This window comes from Larus michahellis, chromosome 17, assembly GCF_964199755.1.
Source record: "Larus michahellis chromosome 17, bLarMic1.1, whole genome shotgun sequence".
Lineage (NCBI taxonomy): Eukaryota > Metazoa > Chordata > Aves > Charadriiformes > Laridae > Larus > Larus michahellis.
In genome coordinates, this window is record NC_133912.1 from 2384198 (window position 1) to 2401234 (window position 17037).

At 42.6% G+C, this 17037-nt stretch overlaps 1 protein-coding gene across 6 annotated transcripts in view; it reads right to left on the reverse strand.

Annotated features, from left to right (window-relative positions):
* Positions 1-17037, reverse strand: part of ARHGAP32 (Rho GTPase activating protein 32) — a 256801-nt gene that overhangs the window by 184661 nt on the left and 55103 nt on the right. Inside the window, exon 1 of one of the 6 annotated variants that reach the window (XM_074561431.1) lies at positions 5890-6122. The exons of 3 other annotated variants lie outside the window; for them this stretch is intronic. In XM_074561431.1, the coding sequence (XP_074417532.1) occupies positions 5890-5993 (104 nt within the window). In that variant the 5' untranslated portion in view covers positions 5994-6122. Of the gene's footprint in view, positions 1-5889; positions 6123-17037 lie in introns of those variants that run through there. 2 more of the 6 variants (XM_074561422.1, XM_074561423.1) reach the window with 2 other exon arrangements.

Below are 17037 nucleotides of genomic sequence, written 5' to 3' on the forward strand. Positions count from 1 at the left end.
TAATGGCTCTCTGCAACCACAAACACTAGGATTTAAGAACAACCGTCTTCTGAAACGGATATCTTACACTGGCCTTCTCTCCAATGGAGAGAGAGAGAGAGAGAGATTTTCAGTCTATGAAAATCTAAGTATTTTCATGTGTGCCCATAAGCAGCTCCCTTGGTAGTATAAGAAGCTGGGAAAGTCCCCTTTTAAAGGGAAGCTGTCAACACCGTGCATCAGATGAAACTGTACAAAATTAAGAAATCATCATAGTTTCCTCTTCTAGTTTTATGTTTTGCAACCCATGCCTTGTTTCTGTTTTGGAAAGTACTCCATCTAGTCTGCTTTTCTTTCAGTGTACCATATGAGATCAATTTAACTTCAGAAAATTCTCTAAATCTGCTCCTACACGCACTTGGGATGTTCCCCTAGACTAACACTACCAAGAATTGGTTACAAAGTAGGTTTCGCTTATGCAAAAGCACATTAAAGGTAGCCTTCAAGAGCTGGGATGGTTCCTGGCATCCTTTTCAGAGCAGAATGTCTAAGTTTCAGACACATGAACAAATGTGTTAGGCCACATGTCCGAGGTCAAAATCCACTCTTATTTCCAGCGCAGCTTGCTGTGCATTTGATTTACTGTTATATCACTAATGGAAAACATGAAAATATTCCGTCAGGGCCCTTCCTCCCACCACTTCAAATTATGAGACTTGCTTAGAAATCACAAAAAAAAAGTAATAAGTAGTTCAGCGCCCTCTTTATTTACCTTTTGACTCTTTATTTCATGGTATATATTGATATGGGTCTCAAAATTTTTCTCTTCTTTATTTAAAAAGCCAATAGATTTTCACGCGGTCACTGTAGGCATAGACACTTCAAATAGATGGATATTTGATGTAAATAATTTTGTAAAAAGCATGGCATGCATTGGTGCAGCACACCTACACTGCTAAAATAAAATTCAGCATAGCGACACTAAAAAAAGCTGCAAAGAGATACAATGTATGTTTACAAATTACGTTTATCTAATACTATCCGTAAAGCTATTCCATTAAAGTATCAGTAAGAGAAAGCATACAAAGAACAGCAGATTCAAAAAGCCTGGAAATTCTGTATTTATGTTTCAGAAAAAAGTTTGTGTAAAGTCTTATTACATTTCCCTTTTAAAAAGGACAAAACCTTCCAAAATACAAAAAGAAAGAAACACGGTCCGAAATTAAAGTGTGTTTGCATGGTTAAAACACTCCTTAAGGGCTGAAATCTCATCTGCAGCATTCCAATCCTGAACAAGGTTTGGAGCACTAGTTTATAAACCCTGGGGAAAAAACGTTGAGAAATCCCTGACTATTCAATAGCGCTGCGAATAGGAAAATCGCTGTATAATAGATAATAAAAAGAAGAAAACACACATTGCTGGAGTTCATTAGTGTGTCACATTTGGTTTACAACAATGAGCTGTACACAGAGACTCGGATCAAGTGGAGAGTGGTAACAACACAACTGTCCCCTCTAAGAGCGGTTACATCCCATCAGGGCTACACACTGCATTAAATTCATTTGCCAAGAGAAAGCAAACCATTACCACCGCCTGTGTATCAGCTTCATGTCCAATAAAGCCCCCATCCTATTTCCGCAAAAGCAATAGGATGCTTGTGATCACCCAGCTAAAATTGCCCCCAGCTTGAACTGTCGGAATTGAAAAACAAAGAGCTGTGTTAAACTCTTGGCGTGCTAATGTAACAAGGGCTTTCTAGTCTTTCACGCTAAGAGAAGTGTCAGGCTAAAAGTCCTTCCCCAAGTTTGATGAACCAGAGATTTCAGACCTCTGAGGAGCTTCAAAATGAAGCTGGAGAAATTGTAAGTATGTAACCCACCAAGCAGTGATGCACTGTCATCTTCTGGATGCTTCAGAAGTTTATTCAGCCATGGCACTTACTGAAAGAGAACGTAAGGCCAGGCAACCCTTTGTAAATTTAAGTGGAGGCCACAGCGATAATCCAGCATGCACACGCACAGTGTTCACGGCCCAGGAAGCTGGACGGAGGTCACACTTGGCTCTGCCCAACATCGTGCTGCCCATTAACGACCACCCCCTCCTGTAATTGAGGGTGGTCTTGGCCACCACAGAGCATCTCAGACCAGGCACTGGTTGCCATCAGCTTTCAAAGAAAACGGTAACAGATCTTTTACTAAGTGTTGTGCTTTTACTGCTGGTTCACAGAAAGAAGGAAGAAAACCAGATTAGATTAGGGGTTGCATAAGGAAAAGTAACAGACAGAAGAACAGGTATCGTGTCACCTCTGAAGTATCTCCAGAGGTGCTGGGATAACAAATTTCACATTCACTGCTTCAGAAGGAATGATCACAGGACGTAAAAATCATAGAATGGTTTAGGTTGGAAGGGACCTTACAGACTACCTCGTTCCACCCCGCTGCCCTGGGCAGGGACACCTCCCACTAGACCAGGTTGCTCAAAGCCCCGTCCAACCTGGCCTTGAACACCTCCAGGGATGGATGGGGCATCCACAACATAAGAGAAGGGAGAATGTAAATGGTGCTTCAAAGTCAAGGTACCAAGTTCAAACTCCTCTCCCTTTTCCTCCCATCACTCCCACTCTAAATCACGCTCCCTCCCTGCCATTAGACCTGAACAAAGCCGCAGGCACCAGCGTGAAACGCACGTAAGTGCTTAGAGGTTTATATTTTAATTCGCTTTCTGGATACACACTTCAAACACGTCTGCAAGCTCTTGCCTAGAACCAGTACACGGAAAGCTACTTCAACAAATAAATAAGAACAAAAACCATTTAAGTAATAACAGCATGTTGCCATGCTAAAACACTGAATGAAACTGATGCTTCCTCTTCTTCTCAGCCCTTGCCACTGCATCCTCTTACGATTTCCAAAAATGCAATAAATTCAAAGGAATACCCCAAAGGTGAACATCTGACCTTTCTTCTTTTTACAGTAATACACATTGAAATCTACCCTGTTCTGACTCAACAGCTAAACAGCCACCCGGTCCTTATCCTCATGATTGGGAAGCTCAGATCCCATCCCAATTCTTCTGCTTTCTGTCCACCGCACACACCACTTCAAAGTCACCTTATTTCTCCCTTCCACTGCCTATTCTGGGGTTGTTGGGTTTGGGGTTTTTTCCCCTTTCTCCACACTGATGACTGAATGGAAGCTGGGAATAACAGTCCTTTCTATGATATCGACCATTGGTGAAAAATAGGAGATTTACTTTCCTTTACTGACCACTATTGGGAGCAGAATATCAAAACCCCTGATACCAGGGCCTGACGTTTTCAGAAGTTACCAAACAACAAGAAGAAACATGGTTCAAAGAAAGATTAAACCAAAAAGCTTGGTGAAGGAGGACTGAGTGATTTTTTTTGTATTCTTGATACAAATACTGAAGATATGTCACACAGAATATTTCGTGTGCTGGCTGTTGCAGGAAGAACTGGGGGGGTGAAGGACACGGTCCCTAATGCTCAGATAAAATTGTCCCCTCCTTCTGCAAGAGAAAATGCCAGGATTTTTTCCAGGCAAAGCATTCCGGGGGGCTGGGGAGAGCATGGGAAAGCCGTAGAAGGGGAGCTGGAAGGCGCACAGAGGTCAGGACCGAAGGCGGTTTAGCAGACCCTGGGCAGCTCTCGCAAAGGAAATGTCACAACACGCCAAGTCACCCAGAACCGGTTACGCGTAACATAAATCACCAAGGACTGGACTAGGAGGAGATGCTATCTACCTGATGCAACAGACACCGCACCGGCTGTCCCTTGGAATGACTGCTCTTCCACTGGCTCAGAGTTGCTGTTTTCAGTCCCTCTTCCCCTCCGGCCAAAAAGCTACTGCTACAGCTAGGGCAAGGATTCTGCAACCCTTAGATGTACCACCCAGAAAATGATTTAATTTTTTTTCCCTGAAGAAAACACGCATAAGCACAGCTCATTTTGACTAGATTTACTTTCACATCAATAATCATAAAACTCGCTGGACTCTAAGTATCAGTCAGGAGCACCCGACAGAGTATGAAGTTAAAAGTACTTCTTATAACCCTATTGAATGCAAGTCTTGCCTTTCCGAAACAATACAATTATTTCTCTCTACACTGAAAAGTAGGACAAGGGAACACGGGAAGAGGTCTCCCGTTAACAGCGACAACCGTAACAAGCAAATACAAAGTTCTGTCATGCTCTGGACCATCTGCACAAGCGGCGAAAAGAGGAGACTGTCACTGTCAAAAGCAAAACATATTTAATCTGTGGTCTTCCCTAAAATACGAGGCCCATTTGGAAGAAAACTGCGTAGGTTCTATCAAATCATTGCTAAACTTAGCCTTTCTTTATCCACAGACCTGGTACTGCACACGCTGACATTGCCAGCTACTTACAAATGTCAGAGTTCTCATTCGGAGCGAGCGCCACCCATTCCCAAGGGAATTCACACCAAATACAAATCCTGTGGTGCTCCTGTTCACAAAATCCCCTCTGGCACACGTGTGTCTGTATACGTGGATGCCAACAGATAGCGGATTGTGCTTTTTCTGTCACAAAGGACGTTGGGGAGTGCAAGGGCTCCAGCATTAGTACACTATACACGTTTAATTTTTAAATTCAGTTTTGTTTGCAAGTAAAGAGAACCAAAATTACCTAACTAGCTTTCTCTCAGTACCTGAGCCACTGGTTAGTACAAATATTGAGAGGATATTTAGTAGCAGCTTTCCTAAGGCAAAATACTTCAAGAAAGAAAACGCAGACAGTTTCAGAGAAATTTTGCAGTGCAGGTAGGAGCTACTCTCCTTCGGTTTCTGGCAGTGAAAGCTGAAGTGGGTGGAGTTAGCATAAATTATCAAGACTTTGTTGATAATGCATTATGCAGTGAAATAAGAACCCGTGTCTCCAGCTTCCGGCAGCTATGTTCATAAATAACTTTTAGTTTGGTAGAAACAGCGTTAATCTGTAAGCTAGGTAGGTGGTAAGAGCATGCCCAAGACAGCAAGTTTTAAATTATACTGGTTCCCCAGCTCCCTCCTCTTTTTCACCAGTAAATATTTATGCACTCTCAGCCCCAAAGTAGAAAATTCCAATTGAACTGCAACAGCAAAAAGCTTATTTCATATCAGCCGCAGACCAAATCCAAGCCTTGGGTGAAGGAGACGATTTGCCATGAAGATAATCAGCACTGTCTCATTCCACAAGAATTTTAACTACATGATAACCTGGCCCTCCAGAGCTATTGCGCCCAAACCTATGCCATATCAACAGCACTTAGTTATCCATTAGAAAGGGAAAAAAAATACGCTCAGCACAGAAGCCTTGTGACTACTGCTGTTTTCACACAGCCAAAGTACAGAGTATGTGCTCTACACTGCTAGAGACAGGATATATTATGGTTTTGATCCAAAAAAAATGCAAGTTTCAGTCATGCTAATAACCACATTCCATACACTTTACCCAAAAATGCCTGAAGGACCACTGTCACATGAAGAACGGGATGCAAAATTACACTTTGTCTGCTTTCTACATGCTAGTGTAACCTATTAGTACAATCTGATTGAAAGAGGTAATTAACCTTTCTTCATTCAAATACCCAACCACTTAAAGGATACACTGCCATATACATACACTTAAGAATACACTAAAAATTAAAATGAAGTTGCATTTGCTAAGTGAAAATGACACGCTTGCCTTTTTAAATCATGCTCTACATTTTTATTAGACATTGCTGGCTACGACCAACTGTGAAACAATTACATTCCTCGGAGATACGGTATTGTTTTAATACTCCATTTATGAAAAAATGGGGTTAAAAAAATTTAAAAAAAAAGGGGGGGGGGAAAGAATGCATCTCGGAGGAGCATTTATCTGCGGGTGATTTATTGATAGTACTGACCTTTCAGATTCATCAAGACTGCTTCCAGTCCCTCGCGTTCCCGCAGTGAAAGCTGCCGTATAGATGCTGGCGAAGGCGGCGGCAGCTCCGGTCCCTCCCTCCATGTTGCACACACACACACTGTCACACACACACGCTCACACACTCGCTCTCGCAGCAGCAGCCGGCTGGAGGCTGCCGGAGGGGAGCGGGAAGGAGACAAGGAGAAAGGGCTGAGGTTGACTCCCCCCTTGTGTCCAGGCTTCCCCCCCCCAACACACGCACACTATCTCATGCCACCCTACGGGCTGCTTGCTGGCACGGGCTGCCTCAAACATCGGCTGTGCCCAGCTCGCCTGCAACACTGGAGTTAACCCCCCACCCCCCCCCCACCCCCCAAAAAAAAAGGTATCTATAAATGCAAAGCACCAAACAGCTTGCGATTCCGGGCTCCCATTCCGCCTTCCCTCGCTAGCACTGATTCATGCTTTCCCCAGGCTGTTGGAGGCATTTCAGCAGTAACCCTTTCCCAGCCGGAGGAGGCGGAGGGAGGACAAGGAATTCCTTTGTCCTGTGCACCTCCTGCCCCTCGATCCAGGCAGGGATGGGCTCACCTGCTCCGGGCGGTTTTGCCCCTAAATACGACTTCAGCTATTCTGATGCAAGTAAGAGTCACAAGAGCAGGAGGCTATTCCCAGTTCTGCCAACTGAATAACCTTGGACATATCCCATTAATGTATTTGCTGTTCTGCTTCCTTCTTTTTGAGAGCAGGATAATATTTACTGGGTTCCCAGAGAAGACTTGTAAGGCTTAATTTATTTCTGTGTTTATGCAGCCAGTTTTAAAAGGAGCTGTGTATAAACTGCTATTACATTTCCTAGTTTATACATTAAACCAGAAATAGGAAATAAGTATTATTACCCAACTTTCAAATCCCATTAAAAGACTGAAATCTTTCATCAGACCACCACTGCAGCAGTCTAGATGGTTAGATATCCCTAAGAGGCAGCAAGGTCTAGCAAATACAGAGGAAAGCGTGGATGATGGATGACTGGCTTTCAGTCCTGACTCTGCCATTAGCTTCCTGCATGACCTTGATCAAGTCATTTTAATCTTTCTGTATTGATACAAAAGGCAGACTTATTCTCACCTCTGTAGAATGTCCCACTTTTTTTTTTTTTAATTATTATTACCTGCTACAGTTTGCTGAAGCCTCAGCACAAACACACAAGCTGTCATTTGTAGCTAACAATTTTAGGTACCGTCCAGACACAGCCCATGGAAACTTAACACATAATCTAAAGGCACCTGATTTTGCACATCATTCCTTTCAAATCAGTAAGATCGCTGTAAGCGGAGATTTCCGGTGTGGGAAATACTGTATGCTTTTTGGACTCAGCGGGATACCAAAGATTTACTAAATAAAGCCCACTTTTTTTGGTCTAAAATTCAACAGAAGAGGCTACATAATCACAATTACACTCTGGTTTGTTGTTTGGGGATTTTTTGGGGGTGTTTGTTTTTTCTTTTTTTAGTTTTAAATGGTTGGATGAATGTTGTTTGGTAAATGCTGTAAAACCGAGTGATGATAACGTCATTAATTAGAGCTAATGCATAAGGACACAGCCATGCCAACCCTTAGTTCAGCAGCCAGAGGAGAAGAGGGGAAGATGCAAGCTTGGCAAAGTGTGAGCAGGGTCAAACAGGTTAGACCCGTTCTGTGCCTAGAAAGCCTAACGATTGTTTCTAAATCCCTTTCTCCCAATGCAAATTTTTCTTTGTTTCACCAAAGCAGACCTGCAGGAACAGGACACGCCAAAGATAGAAGAACTGAATAGAAAACAACATGCCTATTTGGAAAGCAAAACTATTCTGACTTTGCATCTGTAGCTGCTGGGCTTTAGGAACTATCACAACTCTTCCTTCCCCCACCAGGGACCAAAGTACACTGGATGGATTCATCTCAGGGACTACATCCCTCAACTTGTGGGTCTGACCGCTCTGACACGAGTGGACAAGTTAATTCAACTAGAGTCCAATTTCATGACAGAAGCACACCGCAACAGTGAAGGTGTTTGCACAAGGTGATGGGGCCATGGCCAGGAACACAACTCTGCGGTGGTCCAGGACCCCAAAACACAGACATTAATGGGAACCCGAGGTGAGAAAACCTGTGCAGATTCCCCACCCAGCTGTACTACAGCAAGATACTGACCTGCACCCTAAGGCAACCATAGATAGAGGAGAACCCGCTACTTAGAGTGAAGCTAAAACCCACCCGCGTGGCTGCTAGTCCAGCTTGTGTTCAATCAGGCTGAATTCACCAGTGTTCAATCCAAGCCGAACAAAACAGTAACAAACATAAAGCAAAAACAAAGCGGTCATTTTCTAAAGTGCTAAAGCATAAAAACTCCACGGCTAGCGTCCACACTGCATCTGCTGTAGCTTAAGGTCTACTCCTGCGCTTACCAGCAAAGTAGAAGTAGCTGTGGGGAGAAATTTAAGCAAACATGTTTACTGTACAACTCCAAAAAAGCCTCTTGCCAACTAACAGGAACCCATTTTACTATCACAGAGAAAATATATTTACTAGTACAGAGAAGTTTAGCATATCCACTGCCGACACCATCCGGGTGACTGGGGCACAGTAGAGTATAATACCTGCTGCTACTTTTCCTGCTTTTGTGACATTATCACCCCCAGCCACACCAGGAGACACCATCTCCAGCTCCTCCTCTCAGCTCTTCATCTTTCACTCTGTCTTCATCAGATACTACCTGCTGTCTTGCACTTTAACTGGAAATTCACTGAGACCGGAGATTCTCTCTTGCTTTTCATTTGTACACTTCTCACTACTGTACAGCCTTTATTCAAGACCAGGGCTCTGGATTCTATACTTAAACAATAATAAGTATTTTGTTACACAGCTAACAAGAATTCACTAGTTATTAAGAAACACTGCTGTGCACATATACATTTTACAAAGGTCTTTAAGACATATTTTAGAAGAGCAGGCTCAAAACTACTACGGTTTGATCTAAACTAACACAGCTTTACTGCACATGAGCTTGATTATTTCTGCTGGAGACAAGTTTTGACAGTAACAGATAATTTTTCTAATGTAGACAAGATCTGGTCTCCAGTCAGCTACATTTTATCCTTATTTAGGGCCTAAATTATCATCATAATAGCAAAACAAAATGAAAATTTTGACCCAAATTGTGGTGTGGTGAGGGTTTTTTTTATTTTAATTAAGAGAACAGAGCAGAATGATATCACTAACCGCAAGCTCCAATTTGCTGTTAAATTAGCAATGGGCTTGGAAACATTTTATCTCTCAATCCTTGGGGTAACAGAGGGTAGCGCAGAATCAAATTTAAGAACAAATCTCCAATCGGGAAGGCTTCTTTAGGACACAGTTGCACTCATGACCAACTTACTAACTTCCAGGTTGATATAGCTCACAAGAATGATAATTAGATTTACATAATGATTCACCTTTCTGCTACCCAAATAAACTTTGGGAAACTGCAACAGGAACTCCTCTTTGAGACAGTTCTCTCCAAACACAAACTTCTGTCAACCACTTAAAGAGTAAGATTATCCAACTTGAAAACCACTTGTCACCTCTGCCAATGCATTCATTCCTCCTTTGATAGTTTCCCTGAGTTTACACACCGTTCCATTTAAAAAGATAAAACTGCGGAGCAGGAGTGGATTTTAAGTGTAACCTCTTTGATTGCTTGAGGTTATCTAGGCAAAGAAAGAGCAAGGATAATGCAAGACAGCTCCCTCCCCGGCTCTTAACATAATTTTTCATTAAATTAAAAATGGATTGCAATTAATAATGTATGCATGACAAGATAATGTAGGACTGCTTTTGATTTCAAAAGCAAATGAATTTAATGGGAAAATATTTCAATGTTGAGATATATATATTTTTGAATAAACGACTTGAAGCAACACCACTCTCATACTGTATATTACAACCACAATTTTAGCCAAGACATTGCTCAATACGTGCTGACGCAAGCTCAGGGAACATGAAGACCAACTGGACAGTTGGAACCAAGAAACTGAAATATTTAAAAGAAAATTTTGCTGCTAGCCCACGATGAGAACTATTTCATTGCTAACTGATGACACAGGTCACAGACTGCTCTCTACTGAAGCATGTAACAGGACTTTCGCCTCCCCTGAGCCACAGAGCACAGTCATTCATTGCCTGTTCAATCCCATGTCATATGAAAAATGGGTTTGTTTTTTTTTTTTATACCGGAAGGACTCGGTGAATCACAACACAAGAAAGAGAAAACCACACTGCTATTTCTGACTGACAAAACATACGTAAAAGCCTTGCAACCCCTCCCCACAACAGACGCTCCTTTTGTATGGTTAAATTTAAATGAATTTCTGAAGGGCTGGTTTAAGCCATGCCTTCCCCAGCCAGCAAGACAATGTAAGTGCTGAGCAGGCTGCAGCAGACACCTTCCAATCCCTGTCCAAAGGGAGTTTGCATTCCTGCACATTCTCCCATACAAGAACTGTGCTCAAGGCTCTATTTAAAATACAAGGCTATTGCCACGACAGCACACCTCCATAATTAATCATCTTCAAAGGCCACTTATACAGCTATGTGTTATTGCATCTCCCTGACAGTTATTGCCGTGCTGCATTCCTTGGTATAGACCTTGTTCTTTTGATGACCAACTAATCTACTGCAGATACATTGCTGATTTCTCTATAAATAAACTGCAGAGCGTATGTGTACGTGGCACCAGGGGAAAGAAGAGGAGAAACACTTCAGGACCTAAATGAAAAACCAAGTCCTGCAAATACCTCAGATCAGGACTGCAAGAGGGCGATGGAGACAGAGGAACACTTCTTCTCACACTGGTTACAGAACATGGAACATCCTCAACTCCCAACCGGGCCTTTTTTTTTTTTATCTTTAAGGTGTCAAATATAATTTTTGTTACAACACAGGCTATTAAAGGAACCTTCATCTGCACAGCTGTCGCTAGAGATGCCCCACACGCAGAACAGACAGCGTCCTACCACCTCCCGCTCCCAAGTCTGAGACCAGGCTGAGCCATGGGTCACAGCACAGGTGCTGGACCTGTGCAAGGACCAGTAGCATCCGCACAGCATGACGTGTTTTATGACACTTCTCCACAACACTAATGCAGTAAAGACTGACACATCCACAGTCAAACCCATGCTGAAAACTTTTAAATCCTTTCTTATCTGAATTTTGTACTATGAAGACTTCCAGTGTAAAACTACAACAGGATGCTTGTACTTCAGCTTGACCAGAAACGACCCGTGAAGAGGAAGCTAAGGAGCACACACCTAGCTCCAAAACCCGCATGGGACACATGGCACATGTTTTTAAGTCACAAACCATAATCTTCACCGGTGGAACCCCTGCCAGGAGCAGAAGAACTAGGTACTCCCTGCAACTTAATGTTAGTGAAACCTTACTCCAAAGTGAAGAGGAACCAGCCTCGCGAAGCGGGCACTGAACTAAATGACTACTTTCAGTACTCCCCGACTGCTTCTCTTCCTCCGTCAAACAGTCCGAGCAAGCTGCTGCTCTGTACAAGTCTATGCTTGCAGAGATGCTTTGCAATGCTGTGTCCAAGGTGTGTCTGTGCAATCCACCTGCTCGTCCTCAGCACTGTCAACACCTCAGCCACCTGAGGAGCACAGCAGGGGAGGGACCACGTTCTTGAAACGTATTCCCCTCAAAGGTGTCCTGGACATGGAAAAGAAGAACTCTGCATTACAAAAGAAACAGTAAGCTTTGATAAATATTTACATCTTCAGAAACTAGCTATGTAGAAATAGATCATCAGCCTCACAGCTGCTCAAGAGTAGTTCATGCCTTAGACTTTTCTGGCATTTTTGGATCAGGACTTGAAAACCTGTTTCTTCTGAGCCTAGAAAAAACGCAAGATAAGCTACTAGGACAAGAAAAAGTCCCGAGGAGTGGGGAACAGAGACATGCGAGAGGAAAGCAAACACAGTAATTACCACACACAAGTTTTGGGTTTCTCCAGACTTGGAGAAAACAGAAGCAGGTTCAGCAGCAGAGAGAAGCAGAGGCAGGCTCAGAGAAAAGAGAAGGTGGTCAGGCACCTGACACTACTGTCAAGAACTCTGCCACCTTTAAAACTCGTGGGGAAGAGAACAACATTGTCTTTTCATTAAAGTTTAATGATGCAACTGGACTGCCCAGTCTGTGAAGGAGAGCCACAGTATGAGACATTCTGTGGTGGAAGGTGGCCAAGTCTGGAATCAAAGGGTTTGAGTAATAGGGGAACAGATCAAATGGCAATCGGCACGGGCACATTTCACTGCAACCAGGAGGTCAAAGTTCTCGAAGATAACAGGCTCTTTGCCCCTAAAGGACAAAACCTAAGGGAGCAACTTTTTCTCCAGTGCAAGAGGCTAGAAGTAACAAGGGAACAGAAAGAACCTCCTGAAAACAGTTTGAGCATCCATGCATCTATAACCAGAAGAGATTGTGCTGTAGTTGAAAAATTTCAAATGCTTCCCCCATCTGTCCATCCCTCTCGCTTCTGAGCATCATTCCACATTTCAAGTCCCTTTTCAACCAGCTGCTCTTCACATACAAGTTGATCCTCTCTTTTGCTCGTATGAGCTGAAAAATGCGCGTTAGCACTGTCAAGCGCTAGCACTGTCGGAAGCCCAGGCCATCAGACCAGTTCACCTAAAGGCTACATAAAGCTCTCTAATGGAATTGCTCAGTCCATCCTCCAGCAGCGATCTAACTCCATGCTCGCACACCAGCAAGCTTCTCACCTCAGAGAGGTGGCAATTACACTAAGCACCTATCACGTAGCTGTCATGCACCCAGTATCTAAATACGCGGTCATATAAAGGACTCCAGTTTTCCTTTTTCCCCAGGCACAAAGCTAGCAATATGCCGCTGTTTCTTATATTAGCCAACTATGATTTGACTCGCAGGAATACACTGTAATAATTCTGCCTCTCTCTCACCTCAGTACCCTCCTGGATGAAAGATTTCAATTAAAATATCCCCCAAGACAGTTGCAAGGAGAGAAAGAGAGGAGAATTTTCGTCTCCTCTATCACTGCCTGTTCTTGTCAGTGGCATAATTCTCCTTCCATTCTGACTGACCCTCTCTGAAAGAGGTCTATAGTTTTGCCTGTTCAGACATTAAAGTTCGCAAATACTGTGATTTCGGTATCCCCATCTGTACGTTCTCTCAATTCTACTCTTTCTAGTCATGTGAAAGTTACACCTTCGTTTTCCACACTCAACATCCAAGCACCTTGCTAGTAAAGGATATTGCTGACGTCCTCACTGTGAAAAGCAGGGAACTGGAAAAGGCAGAACAGGAATGATTACTCAAAAATTACCAAAGACGTGCATGTAATTTCTCAGAGCTTGGATTAAGTGTCATGCCAGGCTCTTCACATTTAACCAAAAAACAATGTGTGCTACTTCTTTAGAGACTAGCTATTAACGACTGATAATGAAGGCAGGCCACCACATCTCAGGTGGCGAGTCTCAGCGAAGCCTGCAGGAAGCTTCACTGACTGACACTGGATTCTGCATGGACACTATTGCAGCCTGAAGGTATCTTTAAATGACTCTTCGTGACCTCTCCCCTGCTCTCCTACTGTAAAAAGACACTTTCAGAATTGTTCCTCCTCCACTAGAGTTGAAAGTCTGTCTTAAGCCCACATCAAATGAGCGAAACCATGAAGCTCACCAAACTTTCACTTCACCCTGCTATTCACATCTCTTTTCATGGCTTTACTTTACCGGGTTCTTACTCGGCTGCATTCTCTTTTTCAAGTCCTCATCCTTTCATCTCTCTCCACTTTATCGCCCCCTGCTTTCCCACTTGCATCTTTCACTGTCCTGCTGTTATTTTATTCATCCTCTACTTCCTTTTCCTAAAATATCAGCCCTTCCACAACCCCTTATCCACATTCATCTTTCCATTCTTTCATTCCTTCGTTACCATAAAATGTCGTGTTCTCCCTTTCCCAAATGTTGCTTTGTAAGAAACTCCTTTACCTTGGTACAATTAAAAAAAAAAAAATCAGTCTCCTTCTCTACCTTCTTACAGAGAGGGGCTGAAGAAAGTTGAGGGGTGCTGCTCGGGTTTTAGTTTTTAGCAATGTCTTTCTGCTGTCCCTAAATTAACATTTTATGCCAACAGCTTTTAGAGACAAATGAAATGCTAACAAAATCCAGTCAAAATTAAATCAGGTATCCAGTGCTCTTAACATAAGCTTTTCTTCCTTGACACCAGAACCTCACCAGGAATGCTTGAAAGAGTACAGGACTTGATCTCCCAACCAGGCTTGCTGCTTACAACTCACGCCACCACCAGTAAGCATTTATCACTAAATCTTGCAAACTCACTTTTGCGCCTGCGCAACAGTCAATGTTAACAAAACACAGCAAGTATCAGGTGTCAGATCACAAAACAGGGAAGGAGTGTAGTCAAGTAATTTATCCAGACATGGGACACATTACCATGCCGTAGATAGAGATTTTTATTTTTTTTCCCTCTGAAAAAATAGCTATGCTAAGTATTCCTTCACCAGCCACAACCCAGGCCACCGCCTCTCCCCTGCTCTGCAGTGAGTTTGGAAGCTTAAGAGGTGAAAGAGATGGAGATACATCAACTGGGGATGCTGAATGGCAGGCAAGGCAAGGTGCTGTCAGCGTGAGAAACAAGTCTGGCTGCAGGAGGAACCAGGAGGCACGACTCAGCCGAAAGTCTCACACAAAAGCCAGACAGTTCTGCACCACAGGCTAGGAGTGAGGACTGGGAGAGGAAACACTCCAGTATCGTTGGTATTAAACCTGTATTTAAAGGTTGTGGGTTAATCAGCATCAAGCAGGTCATCTCAAATCGGCACTCACCTTTATACAGGCTTTTTCCAACTGCTTAAAGCTAATAGGGCTTTTGGCAGGTAAAAAAAAAATATGAAAGCAATGAAGGAGCTATGTTAGAAGCTCAAGAATGACTCTGAGCAGCTAGGGAGCTTGCTGATGTCTAGGATGTCGCTATCAAAGCCTTGTAAAGAGCTGGAGTTGCAAACAAAAGGCAAGCAGCTAAGAAAAGTGGTGGGAAAACCCCACAGCATGGAAAGGAGCGTTCACAATCTTCTGGAAGAGGCTGTGCTCTGCACCCCACACCGGCAGGACTCAATTACTTGCACATATAACTAGCTGGAAGACTCCAAATAAATGAGGTGTGGTACCAGCTGCAACAGTACAGGCTGGATAAACAAGGGCTGAGGCCACACTTCAGCCTGTGCTTTGCAGAAGGTGCCTGCTCAACAGAAAGGGCACAAATAAACAAACAACATGAAAGAAACAGAATATGCATAATCTTTCAAAATAAGGCTGAAACTTCTCATTGCACAGGGACAGTCTCTTATCTCTGCCTGCAGGGAGATTATTTGATCAGTCCCAGTCCTGTATCTGCAAATTCTACATACCCACATTATAAACACATGAATATTCTGTTGTGAGATATTCATGGAAACCGTCATTCGATGTCTTTCATTAACCACATTGATGCTGCTTCTAGAAAGACAACATCACCAAGGTCCAGGTGACAGAGAAACTTTTTGCTGTTACTGGGGTTAGTTTGTTTTTTAAACACTGGAGAAGTGGATAATACATGGAAATGTACCTTACACACGTTACACAATACAAGTGTTGCAAAGCAAGAAATGCTACTCCTGCTTCCGCCCCCAAGGTGAGCAGCTGTAGGTCTGCGCTTTAGCTAGTCTGCTGATGTTCAAAGGTAAGGATTAATGCTGGCTACCATGGATAGAAGAACATACAAACAAAACACGGTATACATTTTTATGATAATCTTTTCATGAAAAAAATCACTGGTTTTGCTAAAAACTGGACATAAATGTTTTCTGTTGAAAAATACATTCTGTATTTTCTCAATGTACAGTTTCTGGGATTATTTTTTTTTTTTAAAACACCACTGAAAGCTGTTAACAGAACACAGTTAAATGAGAATGAAATGGCTATTTTGAACATGAAGAAGAGATTACACTTTTTTCTTTTTCTCAAACAGAAAGAAAAGATGAAAGACAAATCTAATTTTCTCTCATTACAATCCATTGATGCACAGATTTTTGTTAATTGCTTTCCTTATGGGTATAATCTAAACATTTAAAACTATAATAAACCTATGAAACACCACAAGAAAATAAAAGATGATTGAGAAAGAGCTTGGGGAATCTTTTAGCAAATTTTTCATTAGTTTTGCATGAAGAATAACATTACAGTGAGACATAACGTTACAGTGAGAAAACAGAAAAGCGCTATGGCTGGGGGAAAAGGACACACAGAAAAGGATATTACCACCCTGTTCCTGGGGAAAGAGGACACACAGAAAAGGATATTACCACCCTGCTTCCCGGCATCCAGAACACCTAACGCACCGGGGTACCGGTTTGGTGGGAAAGGGAATACGAGAAGTTGTTAAAACACACGTGCTAGAAAAATGAGCTGTAAGATGTACAGAAAATTTCCCCGGGAAAAAAAAATATGCATCTTGGAAGTAGTTCAGTGGTAATTTATCCCAGAGAGTTTGGAGAACACAGCCACGGATGTTTTGCACTTCAAGACTTTTAACGCCGCTGGCCACCAGGCCTCTGAACCACCATTGCTGAACACACAACAGTAAAGATTTAAACAGACAAACTGGAAATTGCCCCCACTAGGCTAAGAAGTTGCTTCCTCATTAAGTTTCAAGAATTTAATATGCACACAAGGTGTAAAAAACAGCAGTTAAAAAGCAAACAGACCTAGTCTCACCCATCTCCACAAGGTGCCATTTATAAGCATCCACGGGTAACTAAAATTAAGCACAAACTGAAAAAGTTCAAAGCATTTTCTCAGTTAATGGAACAACACAGACTTCACAAATATAAGAATTTGTGCTTTTTGTCTTCGTGCTCAGAATTCTGCAGCAGGGCTGGTTTTTCCTTAAAGTACAGCCTTTTGTAGTACGTATTCACACAGTGTAGTAGTTCATTATTTGCTTATGGATACAACCAGTATTTTTTATACGCGTGCAATGCTTAATACTCTTTCTAACATATACCGGACTGACTTCACTCTGC